Source organism: Bos grunniens, chromosome 29 (assembly GCF_055505025.1).
Source record: "Bos grunniens cultivar Pamir isolate PY7600 chromosome 29, Bosgru_T2T1.0, whole genome shotgun sequence".
NCBI classification, from domain to species: Eukaryota; Metazoa; Chordata; class Mammalia; order Artiodactyla; family Bovidae; genus Bos; species Bos grunniens.
In genome coordinates, this window is record NC_141193.1 from 6,609,353 (window position 1) to 6,631,026 (window position 21,674).

A 21,674-nucleotide genomic window follows, 5' to 3' on the forward strand; every position below is an offset into this window, starting at 1 on the left:
TTTTTTTAATTTATTTATTTGGCTGTGCTGGGTCTTAGTTTTGGCATGCAGGATCTTTTAGTCGTGGGATCCTTAGCAGTAAGAAGGATCTTTAGTTGTGGCATGTAAACTCAGTTTTGGCACGTGGATCTAGTTCCCTGACCAGGGATTGAACCCAGGCCCCTGCACTGGGAGCATGGAGTCTTAGCCACTGGACTGCTGGGGAAGCCCCTGGTCTCGAGTTCTTACCTGCATGAAGAGCTTGCCACTGCCATGGCCCAGCAGCTCGTGCAGCCCCACCTGCACGTCAAAGGAGGGTCCCTTCCAGCGGATGTACAGGTCCTGCCAAGACAAGCAGAGACCCACGCTGCCCACTGCCCCACCACGGTCACACAGCCTGCCCACAGCCCCCGTGCCAGCCCGAGGGCCCATTGTGAGGCACACATCTGCTAAAGGTCTACCACCTGCCAGTCCTACTCTGGGCACTGCAGAGCCCATCTCATCCTGGCAACAACCCACGAGGAAGGGGCTTCCTCCACCACCAGCTGGGGAAACAGGCTCCAAGGACCCGAGGTCACACCGCGGGGAAGCAGCAGAGCCGGGCCTGAAGCCCCGTCCTTTTCCCTGTTCTGGCCTGTTCCGCCCTCCTGAGTCAGCTGAGGTCAGGCCAGGCCCCACGCCAGTGCCCACCTTGTCCTCCTCCTCCAGGAAGGTGAGTTTCTCCCGCTGCGTGGCGTAGGCCACGGCCAGCACATTCCCCAGGGACACGTTCTTAAAGCCTTCTGTCTGCCTCAGGTCATCATCTGGAGAAGGTGGGAAGGAGACCAGGGAGAAAAGGGCAAGGGCAAAGGTCAAGGGTCACAGGCAAGGAGTCTAACCAGAGGGACAGGCTGGGAATGTAAGTGGAGCAGGGTGCTATGTGGCCAGGGCGAGTGTGTGGAGGGGGAGGGGGTGACTCTCAGTGGCATCTCCTAGGGGGTTTGGGGAGCCTCTGTCTTGTTCAGGTGGGGATAGGGGGCGGGCAGGACCCTCCGGGGAAGCTCACAGTTGGGGATGTTGATGCCGGCGGGAATGCCGGAGCCAGCGAAGGTGAGAACATCCAGGGAGGTGAAGTCGGGGGTGAGGAACTTGTCCTTCTCGAAGGCTGGGGGCCAGGGCAGCTCCTTCAGCAGCTGCTCCGCACTTGCCACCAGCCACTCAAACTTGGCACTCATGGCCTTGTTCACCATGGCCACGAAGCCTGTGGGGGACAGAGTGGGCTGTGAGTGGGCAGGGTTGGGGGATCCCACACCCTCCTCCTCTCCTGTAATAGCCCTCCAGCCATTATGCAGGCATTGACTGCCTGCTGGGCGCAGTGAGCCTGTGCTGGCCACTCGGGAGAACCTGGGCCTGTGCTTTGCCTTCATGGAGGCCCCTGTTTTGGGGAGAGTAGGGTACAGAGAAAAGGCTTCACTGAGTAACACCTGAGATGGATCTTTTTAAACTTCTTAAAAATTTTTTTGGCAATGCCAGGTGGCTTGTAGGATCTTAGTTCCCTGATCAGGGGCCACAGCAGGGAAAGCATGGAGTCCTAACCCACTGGATTGCCAGGGAGTGCCCTGAGATGGATCTTAAAGGTGTATGTGGGGAGTACCTAGTGGGTGATGGGGAAAGGATCAAGGATCAGATGCCCAGTGGAAGGGACTATGTGAGCGAAAAAAAATGCTCTTCTTTTTGGGGGAACTGTGAGCTGTCCTGCATGGCTAGAGCGCCTGGCTTACATGGTGGTGAGTGAGGCTGCTGCACTGGAGGGCTGGGGCTGATCCTTTCAGATTTAATACAGTTAAGAGTTCCTGGCTCAAAGCAGTATTTTCAAAATTGCACTCTACAGAACACATTTTCTATGAGAGCCTTCAAAAAGAAAGACCTCCCTGGTCAAAGAAGTTTGGGCAACACTATATACTCTATTTCCAACTTCTTAAAGGCTCTCAATGCACATTTGCATATTAAAGGTACTGAGGAGTCCTGCAAGCAGAGACTCTCTGCTGCTCCATGCTGAATCTTTCTTCTTCTTTTTTGGCTGTAGCATGCAGGATCTTAGTTCCCTGACTAGGGATCAAACCCATGTCCCCTGCAGTGGAAGCATAGAGTCTGAACTACCGGACCACCAGGGAAGTCCCTGAATAATTCCTGCTAACTCTGCATAGACTACACCCTGGAAAAGCCTGACCTAGACTAAGGAAGGGGACAACCTTGGCTAAGGGATGGGCTTGGCAAAGGCTCCCTATCTGGATTCACTCTGTCTGATGAAACCACCACACCAGGGCAAGAAGAAAGGATGATTAAAATAGCAAAGCACAAAAAGCAACCTAAATGCCCAACAACTGGGGATTATTAAAAAATCAGGGGACAGCTATGTGATGGCACACCCTGCAGTTGGCAGACATGGAGTACAATATCAAATGTTATGGGAAATTATTTATGATATATTATGAACACTGTACACCTGTTTAAAAGAATGTGGTAGGTCTATATATACTGATAGGAAAAGATATCCGAGATACATGACTAAGTGAAAAAAGCAAGTGACAGAATATACAGAATATAATCTCATTTACCTAGATGACTTAAAAGGAACATGTATGTGTATGTGTGTGTGTGTGAATGCTTAGATAAAGGTCTAGAAGGACCTGTACTCAACTGTGAACTCTGGTCACCTTTGGAGGGGAGCGATATAGGAGAGGTAGTGAAAGAAGGATTTCACATTTTACCCTACACACGACTGTACTTTTCCAATTACTTACAAGTGTGGATTTTTAAATTATACACATACATTTCTAAGCATCGCTCTCTATAAAAACAAAAGACAAAAAGTACATTCCAAACTTTAATCTTGGGGTGGGTGCAGTCACAATTGATTATTTTTGGTGTGTGTTTTCATAATTTTTGACCATGAACATGGCTTACTTTTCTAATAATCATTATGAGTTATGTACAAAGGGGGAACCTCCGAGACTGAGGCTGCTGCGACTTGGGCTTGGGCACAGGGGCCGAGGCAGCCTGCGACCTGCCCTGGGATGACAGCAGCCAAGTTCACAGTCACAGCGTTAATTCTGCTCTCATAGACCCAGCACCACTGACATGCCTGGCACTGTGCTGAGCTGTCTGCATGTAATACCTCACTTTCCATGACACCTGAAAAGGAGTGATGGAGGCTCAGAGGTGGGGTTAAGTGACAAAGCTGGAGCCTGGGCCTGGACCAGACACAGGGGACAGCACGGCAAAGTGACTCAGAGCCGAGGTGCCTGGGGTGGGTCACCCCCCCAATTCTGCCTCAGTTCCCACCTCTGTGAAGTGAGGAGGGAAATCCTCATAGGACGACGGTTATCAAAATGAGTGAAGATAGCTAGGTGTCCAGTCCACAGCAAATCACTGATGGCTGTTGCTATGACTCTCTACTACGGGAGACTCATCAGGCGGAAGGGGGAAGGGTTTCATCTTGACCTCCCACCTCCCAGAAGTTACCTTCAAACTCTCCACGGGAACCAAAGGGGTCTCGGTAGCTCTCGATGAACCCGATGTAACTGGGGGAGAGAAGGGCTGAGATGGAGGAGGGGCGGGCAGGGAGGCAGGGCAGGGCGGAATGGAGGCTGGCGCCTCACCTCTCCACGATGGGGCCTTTGTCCTGGATCCAGAAGCGAGAGCCCTTCTTGTGGGCCTCGATGGAGCCCTGGGTGAAGCTTTCTATATACTGGGCCAGCATCTGTTCCTGGTGGCTGTTGGCTGCATACGCCTGGGGGTGAGCAGGGGCTGGTCAGCCTCAGGCTGCCCCCCTATCCTGGTACCCGCCTTTGCTGCCCAGAGGGGCAGGGAGTGGCACACCTCAGCCCTGAGCGCCCCCTACCTTGGCTTTCTCCAGCTGCTCCACCACCTTCTGGAGGATGGGGGCATAGTCCCCGCGGGTCACCCGAAAATGGCTTCCCTGGAATTCGTAGCTCTTCAGCTTGGAATTCATTTCGGAGTCCAGGTTAGGCTCTGAGGGAAGAAGGATCATCGCTCAGGGGAAAGGCGAGTGTGAGACATCCCAGCAGGCTTCTCACTGTGACATTCATTTACTCTAACATCCTCGAGGGCTCCCCATTGCTCACAGAAAATATAAACTTTTATCTTCAAAAATATATATATTTGGGGGACTTCCCTGATGGTCCAGTGGCTAACACTTTGCACTCCCAACACGGGGGGCCAGGGTTTGATTCCTGGTCAGGGAACTAGACCCCATGTGCCGCAACTAAGGGTTCGCATGCTACAACTAAAGATCTTACATGCTCAACGAAGATGAAAGATCCTGAGTGCCACAAATAAGACCTCGCACAATCAAATAAATAGTAATATATATATGTTCTGTAACATGATATGTTTTAAGTGATTTATATGTGTTAACTCAATGAAACCTCATATCAACTCTGTGGGGAGAGGGAAATTATCATCTCTTTTCTACAGATGGGGAAACTAAGGCACCAAGAAGTTAAGTTAGGTTTTGAAGGTCACACAGCAGCAAGTAGCAGAGTTGGATTCAAACCCAGGGTGGCAAATTGTATTTAAAAAGTTAGCCCCACCCTAGACATAATCACAAGGGTCCCTCTAAGAAGGAGACAAGAGGGTGAAGGGAAGTAGGAGATGTGATGAGAGAAGAAAGGAGGGGGCAAGACGTGAGGAAGAGGCCATGGGGCGAGGGATGCAGGCAGCTTCTAGAAGCTGAAAGAGGCAGGGAAGAAGATTTCCCCAGAAGAGACTCCAGTTTGGACCTCCAGAACTATAAGAGAATAAATCTGCGGGGTCTTTTAATTTCTCACTTTATTTTTATTTTGGCTGCACTCCGTCTTCATTGCAGAACGCAGTCTTAGCCCTGCAGCATGTGGGGTCTTAGTTCCCCGAGCAGGAATCAAACCCATGTCCCCTGCATTGGAAGGCGGACTCTTCACCACTGGGCCACCAAGGAAGTCCCTAAATTTGAGTTTTTCATGCTGCTACCTTTGTGGCTATTTGTTAGAGAAGCAATGGCATATTAATACTGTTGTATCTTGCCTGTTATCTTTGATCCATATAACACGCTTCTACATTATATTTTAAAATACATATATTTATTTACATATATATGGTCATGGTATTTCCTATCTCCTGATGTGAGATATGCTTCCAGATTGTATTTTTAAATATATGTATATATGGCCATATATGGCCACAGTATTTCCTATCTCCCAATGTGACTTCTCTCGTGAGAATGTGGGGGCTTTATTCCCTCTTCTTGAAGAGGGGCAGGCAGGCTTGTGACTACAGCAGAAGTGACACTGGCTGCCAAGGGCCAGGTCGTAGAAGGCAACAGAGCTTCCGCTTGGCTCTCTTGGGATGTTCACTCTGGAGCACAGCTGCCATGAACAGTATGAAGATGCCGCGTGAGGCATTTCGGTTGACAGCCCTGGTCAAGTCAATCTACATACATGCTGAACCCTAAACTTCCCCACCACCTCGCTTTGGCTCTTGCTGTTCCCTCCACCAGGAGTGCAGTCCCCGACCCGGCCTCATTTGCCTGGCATCTGAGGATCTACCAAGGCCGGGCCGCTGGGGAGACACCGGTGAATGAAACACAAAGGTCCTCCTCTCAAGGAGCTTGCAGTCAACAGAAAATAACCGGGAAATTACTGGGTATGCTGATGGGCAAAGAGGCTATGAGAAGACAGGGAAGGGTCCTGGGAAGGTGAGGTCCAAGCCTGGCCTCCAGGACGAGTGGGTGCTCGTCAGGTGAACACCTGGAGGGGAAGGAGACATTCTGGGGGGAACAGGGAACAGACTGTGCAAAGGCCTGGAGTGGGTAGGTAAGACATGGGGTTTTCAGGAAATTGGAAGTTGCTGAGCATGGCTGTGGCCCAGAGTCTAAGTGGGAGGCTGGGGGCTAGGAGGTGGGAGGTTGTTGGGGAAGGGAGGGCCAGATTACATAGGTCCTCATAGAGGCCTGGATTCTTGTCTCAATACTGCATCTATATCCCCCTCACCTGGTAACAGACTCCAGTTTTCCTTTGGGACCTACCCGCCCACAACCACCCCGAGTCCAGGCAGTGGGAGGAGCTGATCTTATCACCTGACTGTGAGGTAGGCTTGGAACCAGGTCTAGACAATCAGAGACCAGTCCTTTAACCACAAGGATTGGTTCATATAAATGGGAGACCCAAAACAGAGAAACTTGAGCCACTTCCAGACCTTCAGACACTACTTCTGGGAGAAAAGGGCCCTCTTTTTACTGAAACGGCCAGGCTAGTGGTTATCAGGCTCTGTGGGAGCAGCCTGCTGTGGATAAAGTCGAAGGGAGTTGAGCCAAGAGACAGAAAAATTTCTGAGAATGCTATCTGAGCAACTGGATCCAGCTGTGCCTGAAGCCCTTCTATTCTGGGCTTCTTAATTACTCAAGCCTATAAAGTCCCCTTTTGCTTGAGGCAAATAGGTTTCTTCACTTATAACCAAGAAATTCCGAATGATGGAGCCCTTAGAAGTGAATCTCGGCTTTACCCTGAAGGTACTACTTTGAGAGATATTTAGGAAGCAGGTTTAGCAATGAGAGGGTAACAGGCAGGAAGGCCAGGGGTCTCCAAATGGAGGAAATAAGCTGCAAGTGTCAGACATTTTTTCTCTCTCTCTTAAGCGGCAGGAGGAAACAAACCATGAGGGTTAGATTTTTTTCCCCTTCTCTGTACAGATTTAAAAAGAGGTTTCTCTTAAAATTCTGTGTTACCATAAGGACACCTGGTTCCACCTGAACTTAACTTTTCTCAAACCTAGAGCTAACCAATGCATTTTTCTTATGGAAATGTTTGTCTTAAGCTATATTAATGTGCTATATATTTACCCTAGACTCTGTCTTCAAGTCGGTTCCACCTAAAGGCTCAGAACTGACTTGACAAACCAGTATGTTATACTCACACATTGTTCTCCTAATCTATGTTAATGAAACTATGTATTTGCTTGGAAATCTGCCTTTCTTCAAGATTCATGTCAATCATGTTATGGCCCAGGACAACTCACCTTGAGCCAATGTTATCTCAAAATGCATGTTGTAGGTAAGGGGCCTGGTGCCAGTCTCTGAGTTTTGAGACATTTCCTTTCTCTAATTAGCAGACTGCTATTAGCTATATAACATCCGGCTAAAGATTAGCAGGGGGGCACTCTTTCTGCCCGCTTCTAATGTCTATGTAGAGGCTTTCTCTATCTCTCTTATACTTTAATAAAACTTGATTACACAAAAGCTCTGAGTGATCAAGCCTTGTGTCTGGCCCCAGATTGAATTCCTCTCCTCTGGAGGCCAAGAATCCCGGCATCTTTCACGGCTCAGCAAAAACCTTTCAGCAAGTTCACCGCCCCACCTTTCTATATTCTCCCCAACCTCCAGGACACTTTTTCCATTAAGCCTTCACTGACGTGCAGTTTGGATTTCCTCTCTAGGCCATCATGAGACATGTGGTCCAGCCTCTGTTTCCATTGTTTACATGAATTGTTATCTTCTGCACCACTGCCTGGAGGATGGGGACCACAGCCAACACTCGGGGCCTATCAGAGGCTTGCTGCAGTGATGTTCACCAGTGAAATAGGGCCCTTCCTCTGCCCTCGGGTCTCCCCTAGCTTTACATCACCACCAGCTCCAGGGCTAGGGGTGCTCACCATATGCTGAGCATGGCACAGGGCTCGGCACCCAATAAGCCTCCATCAGCATCCACCATAGCTAGAATGACTGTTGTTACTCCCTGTGGCTATTCAGGCAGCTAACCCCTGTCCTGGGTTCCTGCCCCATCCACGCTGGTCCAGGAACACTAAAGAGGGAAAAGAAGGGGGTTGTGAGCTCACCTGTGCCCAGCACGGAAGCCAACCGCACCTCGTAGCTCGGCTTCCCGTCCTGGCCAACCTCCTTGAAGAGCCGTGTGTTGTAGGCACTGAGGTTCTGGAAGAGAAAGGGCAGGGTTTGGGGGAGAGTAAATCCAGAGTGGGTGGTGGGGTGGGAGGGAGGGAGAGTGGGCACACCCGGGGGAGAAGACACAGAGGCAAAGCGGGCTGGGCCTCAGGGGGACCAGCCGGAGTCTTCTGGGAGGGAAGGGAGCAGGGTGGGCGGGCCAGGGCAGACTTCTGCTCGGCTCAGTACACTGAGTACTCAGTACACAGCACTTTTACTAAGTGCTGCGCCAGACAGTGAGCTTCCCAGGTGGCTTGGGGGTAAAGAATCTACCTGCCAACGCAAGAGACACAGGAGACACAGGTTTGACCTCTAGGTTGGGAAGATCCCCTGGAGGAGGAAATGGCAACCCACTCCAGTATTCTTGCCTGGAAAATTCCATGGACAGAGGAGCCTGGCGGGCTATAGTCCACGAGGTCACAAAGAGTTGGACCTGTCTGAGCACGCACATATGCACATACGATCACACCTGCCAGACACTTCATGACCTCAGCTAACTTGGGCTATAGGAGGCAGACCTCAAGCCACAGATAAGGGATATCACTGAGTGGCTGAGCTGGGAGGTGAAACTGACACATGGATACCAGAGCTCTGTTGAAGCAGGTCTGATATTCTGTGTCCTCCTTCCCTGAGGCTGTCACAAGGCCCTTCAGCCTGGGGTGGGGTGGGGGTGGCTCCATCAGGGCACTCATGCTGACCCTTAGGTAAGGGTTCCTCAGTCTTCTCCACCTCAAGGACCCCCAATGCCTGTGCCTCTGGGCTCAAGCTGAGACCAGGGAGTGGCCGCCAGTGCCAAGGGGACCCCAACAAGCCACTACCCCGAGCTGCCCATCCCCCAAACCTGTGAGTCCAGAAAATCTTGGGCTAGTTTGGCATCTTCCATGGTACAGTTCCCAGAGAAATAGGTGGTGATGCCCTGTCGGGGAAGGGGCAGAATGGAAATAGGAATTGTTGCTGAGGTTGGAGCTGCAGGGTCAGCTGGTAAATTCCTTCCTGGCCACCCTCTCCAGCCTCAGACTTCCTGCACCTCCTCTTAGCACCCTCCGAGGTCCCTCTCCATCTCTTTCCAGGGGAAGAATATTGGAACACAAACAACACACAGGGCCATCCCCAGCCTTCCTACAGCTCTGCGCCAGCCTCTCACAGATCCACCCTAAGGTTCACTGCGTCCCTCACCCCAAGCGACTCCTAAGCAGCATCCAGATGTGGGAAGCTTGGATCCCCTCCTTTCCACCGCCACCCCCCCCCCCGCCCCCAGCTCCCTTCAGCTCTCAGCTCATCTCTCCTTCCCTCCTGGCACACAACATCCCAGGATGTCAGAACTGGGAGGGCGTTCAGAAAGCATTCCATCCAACCCACTTACTGAGGACAACGCTGAGACCCGCTGTGGACAGAAGCTTGGCCTCAGGCATGATGGACAGCCCGCTGTCTCCCCATCGGTTGCCCCTTCCTCCAGGCCAGGTGCCCCTCAACGATGCCCCCCACCCCCTAGCGTGGCTGGGGCCTCACCTCTTTCCCCAGCCCGAGGTGTCGAAGCCTCGATTCCAGTGAGAACATGAGCTCCCCGCAGATCTGCCAGAGGCCCCTAACTTCTTCCGGGTGCTGCTGAGCGGCCTCACTCCCCAGGATCACACGTTCCAGCTTCTCCTGCAGGGGAAGGGAGGTCCTTGGCCTGGCCAAGGCCGCACCACCCAACCTGCCTCCTGGAGCCCCCCAGCCACCCCCAAGCTCTTCTCCCATAGTCTAAGACCTTCTGGCTCAGAGGGTGGTCAACAGACTGGCAGCATCGACCTTGCCGGAGAAAAGCAGAACCTCACACCTGCCTGCTCAAGCTGGCTGAGTCAGAGGCTGTATTTCAATAAGATCGTCAGGCCAGTCATGTGCAGAGTAGGGACTGAAAGCCCTGGTGTAAGATCTGGGTCTGCCCCAGAAGGGCCTGAGCCCTGTGGTCCAGAGAAGGACTCCTTGCGTCCACTCTCCTCCACTGTCTCCAGGGGTGACCAACAGCCCCATCTCTGCAGCACTGAACGGTGCTCAGAACTCTTCCACAGCCTCCCTTCATTTGTCCCATGGTCAGCACGGTCGGGAGGTCGCTGCAGCACCCGGGAGGGTGGCTGACCCAAGGCTGTGCGGCATGGTGGTGACAAGGTCAAAGCCCGACTCCTGCGGGGGCTCCATCTGCTGCTTTCCCCGCTCCACCCTACCAGCCCGAAACTGCCCACTTTTCCCAGCCCTCCTCAGCTCACCTTGGGCAGGTTGGGAACAAACTTGGTGTCACCAAAGGACTTGTAGTTGCCCATGTTGGAGTAGACGCCCGCGGCGTAGACCAGGAACGCCTGGAGGAAGGCAGTGTCAGAGGAAACGCAGCCTCCCCACCCCATGGAGGGGCCCTCCTGGGATGTTAACACCCCAGAGGAAGCTGTATGGGTGAGGTGGGGAGATCTAGGGGGCAGGACCCACATCCCAGGAGGTGCCAGTCTGGGCTGCTTTCACGGCCCAATCTTCATACACCCATGGTCCAGCCAAATGGGTCTCCTCAACAGCTTCCAAATATTGATACACCCAAGCCCTCATCCACCTTGTTCCCTTCATATCAGCAGCCTCTCAGCCACCTGCATCTCATCTGACTTTGAAGGCCCAGCGCAGACACCACCTCCTGTAGGAAGCCTGTCCTTAGCCCCCATCTGATAGGCAGCTGGCGCTAGAGGCATCAAAATGTTAGGGATGGAGGGGCCTTGGTTGACGACTCTATGGCTTTTGCAGGCTCCAAATCTACTCTCCCTTCCTCTGATAATATGGCCTCAGCTTCCTTTTGGGATGGGGCAAAATCTCCCTTCCCCAACTCCAGGTAGGCACAGGCCCAAGCTGGCCAGCCAGAGCCTGACCAAGAAGTTTCCCAGCGGTTGAAGAGCTACTGTTTCATACCAGGAATCATCAAGTCCAAAGCCCCTAGAGCTCCCCTACTAAGGTCACAAAAGAAAGCAAAGCTGAGCGATGAAGACTGCATCGCAATGGTATCCCTGAGTCTCTGAATCCAGCCATGACTGAAGCCTCTCTAGCCCTGGACTTTTCAATTATGTGAGCCCATAATTCTCTTTTTTAAAAATAGACTTTATTCTATAGAGTAGTTTTAGGTTCACAGCAAAACTGAGTGGAAAGTAGAGATTACCCCAAAGCACTCCCCCCCACACCCTGCCACCCCACTGCCAGGCACAGCCTCCACCTCATTAATATTCTTCACGAGTCTGGTACATTTCTTACAATTGAGGAATGTACCTTGGCAGCTCATCACCCAAAGATCATAGTTTACATTAGGGACCACTCTTGGCATTGTATATTCTATGGGTTTGGATAGATGTATAAAGACACATATCTGCCATTACACATGATACACTACTCTGTAGTATACAGGGCAGTTTCAGTGTCTGAAAAATCCTCTGTGCTCTATATCCCCTCCCAGCGCCTGCCAACTACCCATCTTCTTACTAGCTGCATAGTTTTGCCTTTTCCACATAGCTGGAATCATACAGTATGTACCCTTTTCGTGATGGTTTCTTTCACCCAGTAATATCCATTTAACTTTCTCCGTGTCTTTTCATGGCTTAATCGCTCACTTCTTTTTAGCACTAATGTTCCATTGTCTGATATACCACGGTTTGTTTATTGACTCAGCTACCGAAGGGCATCTTTATCAGATATATCTTTTGCAAACATTTTCTCCCATTCATGACTTATCTTTTCATTCTCTTGACCGTGTCTTACACAGAGCAGAAAACTTTAATTTTAGGGACATCTTTGGAGGTCCAGTGGTTAAAACTCTGTGCTTCCAATGCAGAGGGCGTGGGTTCGATCCCTGGTCGAGGAACTAAGATCCCACATGCCACATAACATGGCCAAGAAAAAGAAAAATTAAATTTTAATAAGTTCAGCTTATCAATTATTTCTATCACGGATCATGCTTGGTGTTATAACTAAAAAGTCAACTGCATACCCAAGGTCATCTAAATTTTCTCCTATGTTATTTTCTGGGAGTTTTAGTTTTGTATTTAAGACTGTGATTCATTTTGAGTTAATTTTTGTGAAGGATATAAGATCTGTGTCTAGATTTTTTTTTTTTTTTTTTTTACCATGTGGATGTCTAGTTATTCTAGCACCATCTATTGGAAAGACTATATTTGTTTCATTACATTACCTTTGTTCTTTGTCAAAGATTTGTACTAAATTTGTGGGGGTCTGTTTCTAGACTCTCTATTTTATTGCACTGATCTATTGTCTATTATTTTGCCAACAGAAGACTGTCCTGATTACTGTAGCTTAATAGTAAGTCTTTTTTTTTTTAATAGTAAGTCTTGAACTAGAGTAGCGTGAGTCCTTCAACTTTGTTCTTCTCCTTCATTACTGTATTGACTATTCTGAGTCTTTTGCCTCTCCGTATTAAGTTTAGAATAAGTTTGTTGGTATCCACAAAACAACTTGCTGGGATTTCGACTGGGATTGCACTGAATTTATAGATACAGTTGGGAAGAAGTGATATCTTGACAATATTGAATCTTTCTATCCATGAACATGGAGTATCTCTCCATTTATTTAGTTCTTCTTTGATATTTTTCATCAGAGTTTTATAGTTTTCTGCATATACGTCTTCTCCACATTGTTAGATTTATCACTATTTCAACTTTTTTGGGTGCTATTGTAAATGGAATTGTGTCTTAATTTCAAATTCTATGTTCTCATTGCTGGAATACAGGAAAGCAATTGACTTTCATGTACTAACTTTGCATCCTGCAACCTTGCTATAATCACTTATGTGTTCTAGGAGTTTTTGTTGATTCTTTCAGATTTTCCACTTAAACAATCATGTCATCTGTGAACAAAGACAGTATTATGTCTTCCTTTACAATATGTATACCTGTAATTTCTTTTTCTTGTCTTATTGCATTAGGTAGAATTTCCAGTACAACATTGAAAAGTAGTGGTGAGAAGGAAGAAACTTGCTTTATTCCTGATGTTAGTGGGGAAGTTTTTCACCATAAATATGATATTAACTCTAAGTTTTCTAGTTACAATTTGTTTTTTTTAATCATGAATGGGTGTTCAGATCAGATCAGATCAGTCGCTCAGTCGTGTCCGACTCTTTGCGACCCCATGAATCGCAGCACGCCAGGCCTCCCTGTCCATCACCAACTCCCAGAGTTCACTCAGACTCACATCCATCGAGTCAGTGATGCCATCCAGCTATCTCATCCTCTGTCATCCCCTTCTCCTTCTGCCCCCAATCCCTCCCAGCATCAGAGTCTTTTCCAGTGAGTCAACTCTTCGCATGAGGTGGCCAAAGTACTGGAGTTTCAGCTTCAGCATCATTCCCTCCAAAGAAATCCCAGGGCTGATCTCCTTCAGAATGGACTGGTTGGATCTCCTTGCAGTCCAAGGGACTCTCAACAGTCTTCTCCAACACCACAGTTCAAAAGCATCAATTCTTCGGCGCTCAGCCTTCTTCACAGTCCAACTCTCACATCCATACATGACCACAGGAAAAACCATAGCCTTGACTAGACGAACCTTTGTTGGCAAAGTAATGTCTCTGCTTTTCAATATGCTATCTAGGTTGGTCATAACTTTCCTTCCAAGGAGTAAGCGTCTTTTAATTTCATGGCTGCAGTCACCATCTGTAGTGATTTTGGAGCCCAGAAAAATAAAGTCTGACACTGTTTCCACTGTTTCCCCATCTATTTCCCATGAAGTGGTGGGACCGGGTGCCATGATCTTTGTTTTCTGAATGTTGAGCTTTAAGCCAACTTTTTCACTCTCCACTTTCACTTTCATCAAGAGGCTTTTGAGTTCCTCTTCACTTTCTGCCATAAGGGTGGTATCATCTGCGTATCTGAGGTTATTGATATTTCTCCCGGCAATCTTAGAATTTGTCAAATGCCAAATGCTTCTTCTTCTGCATCTATTGATATGATTGTGTGATTTTTCTTCTTTAGTCTATCGATGTGATGATTTATATTTATTGATTTTTGAATGCTGAACCAGATTGGCACAGCTGGGATAAATCCCACTTGGTCATGGTACATAATTCTTTTTATACATTGTTGGATTCAATTTACTATTTTGTTGAGGACTTTTGCATCTATGGTCTTGAGGCATATTAATCTGTAGTTTTCTTTCATTGTAATCTTTGTCTGATTTTGGTGTTAGGGTAATACTGGCCTCATGGATGAGTTAGAAAGTATTCCCTCTGCTTTTCTCTTCTGAAAGATTGTAGAGAGTTGGTATAATGTCAACCTTAAATGTCTAGTAGTGAACTTATCTTGGCTTGATGTTTTCTGTTTTGGAAGGTTGTTTATTAATTATTGATTCTATTTCTTTGATACAGGCTTTGCAGATTATCTATTTCTTCTTGTGTATTTTAGCAGATTGTCTTTCAAGGAATTGGTCCATTTCATATAGGTTATCAAATTTGTGCATATGAGCTTTTTTAGAGTATTCTTTGATTATCATTGGAAGGATATTGCCCATGAATATTCACTGCCCATGAATTTGTAGTGATAGCCCTTCTTTAATTTCTTTTTCTTTTTCCTTCTTTCATTCCTGATACTAGTAGTTTGTGACCTCTCACCTTTTATCTTAGTCTAGCTAGAGGTTTCGGAGAAGGCAATGGCAACCCACTCCAGTACTCTTGCCTGGAAAATCCCATGGATGGAGGAGCCTGGTGGGCTGCAGTCCATGGGGTTGCTAGGAGTCCAACAGGACTGAGCGACTTCACTTTCACTTTTCACTTTCATGCATTGGAGAAGAAAATGGCAACCCATTCCAGTGTTCTTGCCTGGAGAATCCCAGGGACGGGGGAGCCCGGTGGGCTGCCATCTATGGGGTCGCACAGAGTCGGATACGACTGAAGTGACTTAGCAGCAGCAGCAGCAGCAGCTAGAGGTTTATTGATTGCTATGATCTGAATGTTTGTGTCCCTCCAAAACCAGTATGCTGAAACCTAACCTCCAAGGTGATGGCTATCAAGAGAGGGAGCCTTTGGGAGGAGATTAGATCATGAATGACGGCATAGCCCTCCTCATTGAGATTTATGTGTTTACTAAGTAGACCCCAGATAGCTAGCTCATATGATCCACCATGTGAAAACACAGCGAGAAGGTAGCAATCTGCAGCCCGGAAGAGGAGTGTCACCAGAGCCCGACCATGCTGGCACCTGTCGTCCATTCTTATTCTACCTTGGTGGTTGGAACTTAGCCTTGTATACAATTTCATTTTCTCTTCTTTCTTAGCATATCAATTGCACTTCTTTTTTTACTTTTTTTAGTGGTTGACTTTGCAATAGACATTTTAGTGGTTGACTTTGCAATATACATTTACAACTAATCCAAGTCCATTTCATGGTCCATTTATAATAAAATAATCCTAATTCTTGCCTTCCCTCCCTCATATCACTGCTGTCATTCATTTCACTTGTACATAAGCATACACAGTTGGATATATTGCTGGTATTATTATTTTGGATAAATGTATCTCTTAGATCAGTTAAGAATAAGAAATATAAAAGTTTTTATTTTACCTTCACTTATTCCTTCACCACAGCTTTTCCTTTCTTTTTTAATGTACATCTGAGTTTCTGACCTATATCATTTCCCTTCTCTCTAGAGAACTTCTTTTAACATTTCCTGCAAAACAGGTCTATTGGCAACACATTCCCTCAATTTTTGTTTGTCTGAGAAAGTCTTTATTTCCACTACACTTTAAAGGATAATTTCACAGGGCATACAATTCTAGATTGGTGGCTTTTTATCTCGACACTATAAATATTTCAGTCTACTCTTCTTGCTTGCAAGATTTCTGAAAGATTAGATGTAATTATTATCTTTGTTCCTCTGTAGATATTTTTTTCCATCTAGGTTCTTTCTTTCTCTTTGATTTTTTTCTTTCTCTTTGATTTTCTGTAGTTTAAACATGATATGCCTCTATGGAGGTTTGTTTCTTTTTTGTTTTGCATTTAGTATCCTATTCAGTGTTCTCTGAACTTCCTGGATCTGTGGTTTGGTATCTGACATTACTTTGGGGAAATTCTCTGTCATTACTATTTCAGATATTTCTTCTGTTTTTTTTTTCTTCTTCTGGTTTTATCACTATATATATGTTATATTCCTTATAGCTGTCCCGTGGTTCTTGGATATCCTATTCTGTTTTCTTCAGTCTTTTTTCATTTTGCTTTTCAATTTTGGAGGTTTCTATTGAGATACCCTTAAGCTCAGAGATTCTTTCCTCTGCTGTGTCGTCTACTAATAAGCCCATCAAAAGTGCCCTTCCTTTCTGGTAATATTTTTTGACCTCTAGCATTCTTTTAGACTCCTTCTCAGACTCTTTTCCATTATAGGATATTATAAGATACTGAGTATCATTTCCTGTGCTATATACTATGTCCTTGTTATTTACCTATTTTATATATAGTACTGTATATATGTTAATCCCAAACTGCCCATCTGTTCTTACATGCTGTCTACTTTATCCATTAGAGCCCTTAGAATATTAGTCATAGTTGTTTTAACTCCTGGTCTGATGAGTCCAACATCCCTGCCGTATCTGAGTCTGGTTCTGATACTTGCTCTGTCTCTTCAAGCTGTGTTTTCTGCCTTTAAGAATGTTTTGTAATTTTTTTCTTGATAGCCAGACATGATGTGCTGAGTAAAAGGAACTGTCTTAAATAGGCCTTTAGTAGTGGGATGGTAAGGAATGGTGGCAGGGGAAGTGTTCTAGAGTCCCATGATTTTAGTGAGCCTTTGCTGCTGGACTTTGAACTTGACATGTTCTTCTCAGCCCCATATTCCCACTCCTTTTAGATGGGACCGGATGGTCAGAGCTGTCTAGAGTTGTGTGTTTCCCTTCTTCCAGATTAGTTAGGCTCCAATAAATCCCTAACAGGTTTGGTTCTGGTTAAATAGTTTCTCCTGAGGGCAGATCATGTTAAGAAGAACAGAATGCTCTAGCATATTTTGAAAATGGCTCCTTCTCACCTCCCTCTGCCCGAAGCAAGAGGGATTTTTTTCCTCTGAAATTCACTGTGAGAACCAGGTGAAGCTCCTGAAGGTAAAACCCCCCAAAGTGTGGGGACCCCTTATGTCCAGTTCCCCCTGGAGTTTTCAACTCTCAGAATTGTCCACACTGAGCCTTTAGCAATTCACCAATTACAGTTCCAATTTTCCTACCCCAGCACTGTTCCATGGAGGTTTCTGTTCATGAGTTTTTGCTCTGGTAAGTTGTGACTCTCTGTACCTGCCTGTCTGTTTCTCCAATTTTCGGGGCTGCAGTTTGCTCTGGAACCTCACTTCTCTTAAGGATCTAAGAAGAGTTGTTGGTTTTTCAATTTCTTCAGCTTTTTACTTGTTAGAAGAGATGGGCAACATCTAAGCTCCCAACATGCCAGACCAGAAACTGGGAGTCATGATTTTTTTTCCCTCCCATTTAAGCCAATTTGAGGTGGGTTTCTGCTACTTCCAAACAAAACAATCCCACTGTAAACAGTGAATACTTGGGTAGCACTTTTCCATTAACTTTCCCAGCTATTCTCTCTTTTAATGAGGAAATCAAGGCCTAGAGATAGGATGTGATTACTCAAAGTTCAAACAAAAAATAGAAGAAACAGCCTGGGCCTCAGCACAGAGATAAGCAATCTAATCCCTTTATTTTACATATAGAGAAACTGTATCCTTATACATTCTTGGAGAAGCTTTTTCAGAAAATGATTTAACAACACTAGTCAACTGTCAATGCACAGAGCCTTTGACCCAGCAATTCTGCTTCTAAAAATAGATCCTAGTCACACACATGCTTAAGGATGCTTATTTGTCTTGTTTGTAAGAATGACAAACAACCTAAATGTCCATCAATATACAAAGGACTAAACTGATTACATTGTACAAAGCTATGGAATGCTTCACAGTCAATAAAAGAAAACGAGGTGGATTTCTATGTACCCCATGGAAGTTCTCCAAGATACAGTGTTCAGTGAAAAAAAGCAGAACTCATAAGAATCTATAGAATGTGATCTCATATGTGAAAGAGAAAATAAGCAACTAACACATGTGTATTTCTACTTGTACAGGTATGCAGTGTAGACAGAGGACTGAAAAGGCTATATACCCACCATCTTTGGTGGTTACCTCTGGGCTGGGCATTGAGAAAAAATGATCTTCGTGTTTTATTTTGTGCCTTTCTGCAATGCTGTAAAGCATTAAGAATGCATTCATGTATTCCTTGGCCAACAGACCCACAGATGAGATAAAAACAAGATGACAGGCAGAACATTCTGCCCAGGGACATGCAACATGGTAGAGGAAGATCTGGTCCAGATCTCAGACCTCCAGATTCCTACACTGGACTCATTCCTCTACTGTCTCCGAACCTCCACAGCTGTTTCCTCTACTCCACAGCTCTCGTGATCATCATAACAGCCATCATTTATCTCATCAGGGGGCCACAACCCTAAGAGGTACAGACGACCCTCAGGCATACTTTGTAGATGAGAAGACTGAGACTCCAGGAGGGGATGTCCCTGTGTTTAAAATCTTTGATCTAATTCAGAGAGAGACAGAGAGTCCATTGGACCCCTGCTTCCCGGCCCCTCACACCCAGAATGCAAGTTGGCCTGGAAGAACTAACCTGATATTCCTCCTCAGTAAGGCCTTCGGCCAGGGCATGCTGGCGCAGCTGGTCGGGATCCTGGGCACGGAAGAGGCGGCTGAGCAGGGCATAGATGTAGGGGGCCTCAGGGGAGGTCTGCAGCAGCACTGCCAGGCCTCCGTACCAGGCGGCCCGTGACAGGTAGTGGGCATAGAGACGCTCTGTGGACGACAGCAGGCGGAAGGCCTCTCGGCAGTCCAGGCTTGACACGCCGATGTCATTGGGGAGAATGTACTGGGTGTCCGCCATGGGCCCTGCTGAGAACCATCACCGTGATCACAGGCATCATTTATCCCACACCAACGGCATGTACATCTGAGTCTGCATGCTCACGGTCTGAATGAGGAAGGGAATACCATTGCATCCATGCACCAGATATGCCAAGTGAGACTCAGAGATGGTTAGGTGACTCACCCCAGAAGATTACACAATATTCTGGCAGGCAATATTCAGCCTGTGGCCTCCCAAACTTAAAGACTGAATCCAACTACCTAGTATTACAGATTGGAGAAGGCAATGGCAGCCCACTCCAGTACTTTTGCCAGGAGAATCCCATGGATGGAGGAGCCTGGTGGGCTGCAGTCCATGGGGTCACTACGAGTCGGACACGACTAAGCGACTTCACTTTCACTTTTCACTTTCACTTTTCACTTTCATGCATTGGAGAAGGACATGGCAACCCACTCCAGTATTCTTGCCTGGAGAATCCCAGGGACGAGGGAGCCCGGTGGGCTGCTGTCTATGGGGTCACAGAGAGTCGGACACGACTGAAGCGACTTGGCAGCAGCAGCAATATTACAGATGGAGAGACCAGGGCCAGGGAGGTGGGGTGCTTTGCCTAATAACACAAGGGAGGGGTCAAAAGCGAGCTTCCACATCTCTGGGCTCCCAGGCCCCTCTCCGTGGTCACCCCTCTTCCCTCTCTGATCTCCTAGCCTTCCCTTCAGAATTATCCTGCATGTTCTTCAATTCTGCCCACCACTGTGTTCACAAGGACAGAGTCCCAGCTGGAAGACCCCGGTTCCAAGACTGGCTCACCCCAGACTCCAAATGTCAAGTCAGCTTTACTTTTCTACCTCTAGAAGACAGCCTCTGATAATAACCCCAACCTCACTGGGTGGCTATGCAAATTAGATGAGGTCACAAGGTCAGCCTGATCGACAGAAGGTACCTACAGCAGTACAAGATTTTCCCTGTACTCTTCAGTTCTCACTGCTGGCAGGATCAGTCCCACTCTTATCCCCCTGACCTCTCCCTGTGCTCAGCCAGGGGACCCTCCCTAGCTGCAGAAGCTCAGAGCGGAGAGAAAACTCATTTTACAGATAGGGAGACTGAGGCTTAGAGACGCCAAGCAGCTTATCGATAGTCTTGCTGCCTAGTTAGGACCTGGGTGTCTCCCAACCCAGAGTATTCACAACGCCCTCTCTTACTCTGAAAGAGTTTCCTACCACCCCCGCCACTCCCGAAGCTGCTCCCAAATGGCACAAGCCCCTGGGTTCCGAAAGGGACGTTAACCCTTTGCTGTCCGGAGCGATCCTTGGCTTCGGGGCCGCGATTAATTTGGAATGGGGGGCAGAAAAGGAATGATCTTGAGCTCGGCCCAGACGCGCCCTGTCCCCCGAGGATAACACATGGTGACCCCCAAACCCGGTCGCCGCGCCTCACCTGCAGCAGCTGCTCCGATCGCACACTCACTTCCTGCTTCCGGCTCCCCCATTCATTGGGGCTCCGCCAACTCCGCCTCCACCAGCCAATTGCCGAGCCTCGGGGCCCGGACGGGCATCGCCTCCAGCCAATAGAAGCTCTGAGCCGGCCAGCCGGCTCCCCGCCCCCCAGGCGCTACGAGGTGGAGAGCGGAATGGCCCCTGCGGCCTTGGCCTTTTGTCCGCAGGCGGTACACGCGCTGGGGTCAGAAACCTCCGTGTTCAGCCTGGCCCAGGCCTAGTCCGAACAGACGGCGCAGAGAAGGTACCCCGAAACCAGGCGGGGCAGCGTGGCTGTTACGAACCGAGCACCGGCGACAACCCCCGCACAGTCCTGACCCCCGCTCTCCTTTGGAGTTAGATTTCTGAGTCCCCCGACTTCAGTTTTGGGTATAGGAACCCAGGACCATGGGTAGTGACGAGACTCCCGTTTAGGGAGTCGAGGCCACAGTCCAGCGGGCTCCAGCCGGGGCTGAGATGGTCCCACCGTGCGGGTCGGGGGTGGGGGGGGGAGGGGAGGCGGGGGACATGGAGAAACGCCCGCAGGTGCTGCCTTGTACCCTGTCGGATTCGCCATGGACCTGGCTAGGGCAGCAGTTAAATATCTTCGCGTCTCAGTTTCTTCTGAACAAGGGGCGAGGGGCCTGGCAGTTTCGGGGTGCTTGTCAGGTGCCGGATGGATGAGAAGGCCGACCACAACCCCAAAAGGCTGCCCAGGGCAGAGCCGAGGCTGCATGTCTGGAGAAACTCACAAGAGGATGGGATGGGTGGGGGAATGGCATGTGAAAGTGCCTAGCACCTGGCCTGGGCCAAGTGGGGAACATTTTGAGGGTCCCATATCAGAAATGGAGCAGAGCCAGGCCATCTAAGGTTGAGGCGGGCCTCCACTGCCTGGTAGCTGTGTGTCCTTCGATGAGTCTCTTTACCTCTGTGAGTCTTGACTTCCTCAGTCAGAAAACCGGGCTAAAAATCTGTCTTTCCTGGAGGGAAGTTGTAAGCTTGAGGGAAGTGTTGACAGTGTTGACGCCCCCGGGTGCAGTGCAGAGAAGTGTGGAGGAGAGGGTCTACCCTGAAATCCATACACCCTCCTTGCCAGTTTTTGCCACGCCTGTGTCTAGGCCCAGAGCAGCTGTGTCCACCACCCACACCAGTTTCTCATTCACAAAAGGTGCCCAAGGCCCTGTTTGGCACAACAGTGCTGTTGGCACTGATGGTGATGATCATGACAGGGAGGAACTCAATAAATTGGTCTATGTACCTAGAAAATAGCCCCTCTTCTTCCCTGTGCCCCAATTTTTATTGTCTTTAAAACAGGTGTAAAGTCTTCCCTGACA

At 48.2% G+C, this 21,674-nt stretch overlaps 1 protein-coding gene across 1 annotated transcript in view; it reads right to left on the reverse strand.

Moving 5' to 3' along the window:
• The window catches only part of DPP3 (dipeptidyl peptidase 3), a 31,892-nt gene extending 11,533 nt beyond the window's left edge, over positions 1-20,359 (reverse strand). The window contains exons 1-12 of the mRNA XM_086385688.1: positions 20,303-20,359; positions 18,617-18,891; positions 10,198-10,287; positions 9,461-9,598; positions 8,793-8,867; positions 7,849-7,942; positions 3,863-3,993; positions 3,621-3,751; positions 3,484-3,542; positions 1,025-1,219; positions 670-782; positions 229-321 (exon numbers count right to left, since the gene is read on the reverse strand). Coding sequence (XP_086241814.1) covers positions 229-321; positions 670-782; positions 1,025-1,219; positions 3,484-3,542; positions 3,621-3,751; positions 3,863-3,993; positions 7,849-7,942; positions 8,793-8,867; positions 9,461-9,598; positions 10,198-10,287; positions 18,617-18,891; positions 20,303-20,354 — 1,446 coding nt within the window. The 5' untranslated portion in view covers positions 20,355-20,359. The remainder of the gene's footprint in view (positions 1-228; positions 322-669; positions 783-1,024; positions 1,220-3,483; positions 3,543-3,620; positions 3,752-3,862; positions 3,994-7,848; positions 7,943-8,792; positions 8,868-9,460; positions 9,599-10,197; positions 10,288-18,616; positions 18,892-20,302) is intronic.
• Positions 20,360-21,674: the final 1,315 nt, after the last annotated feature.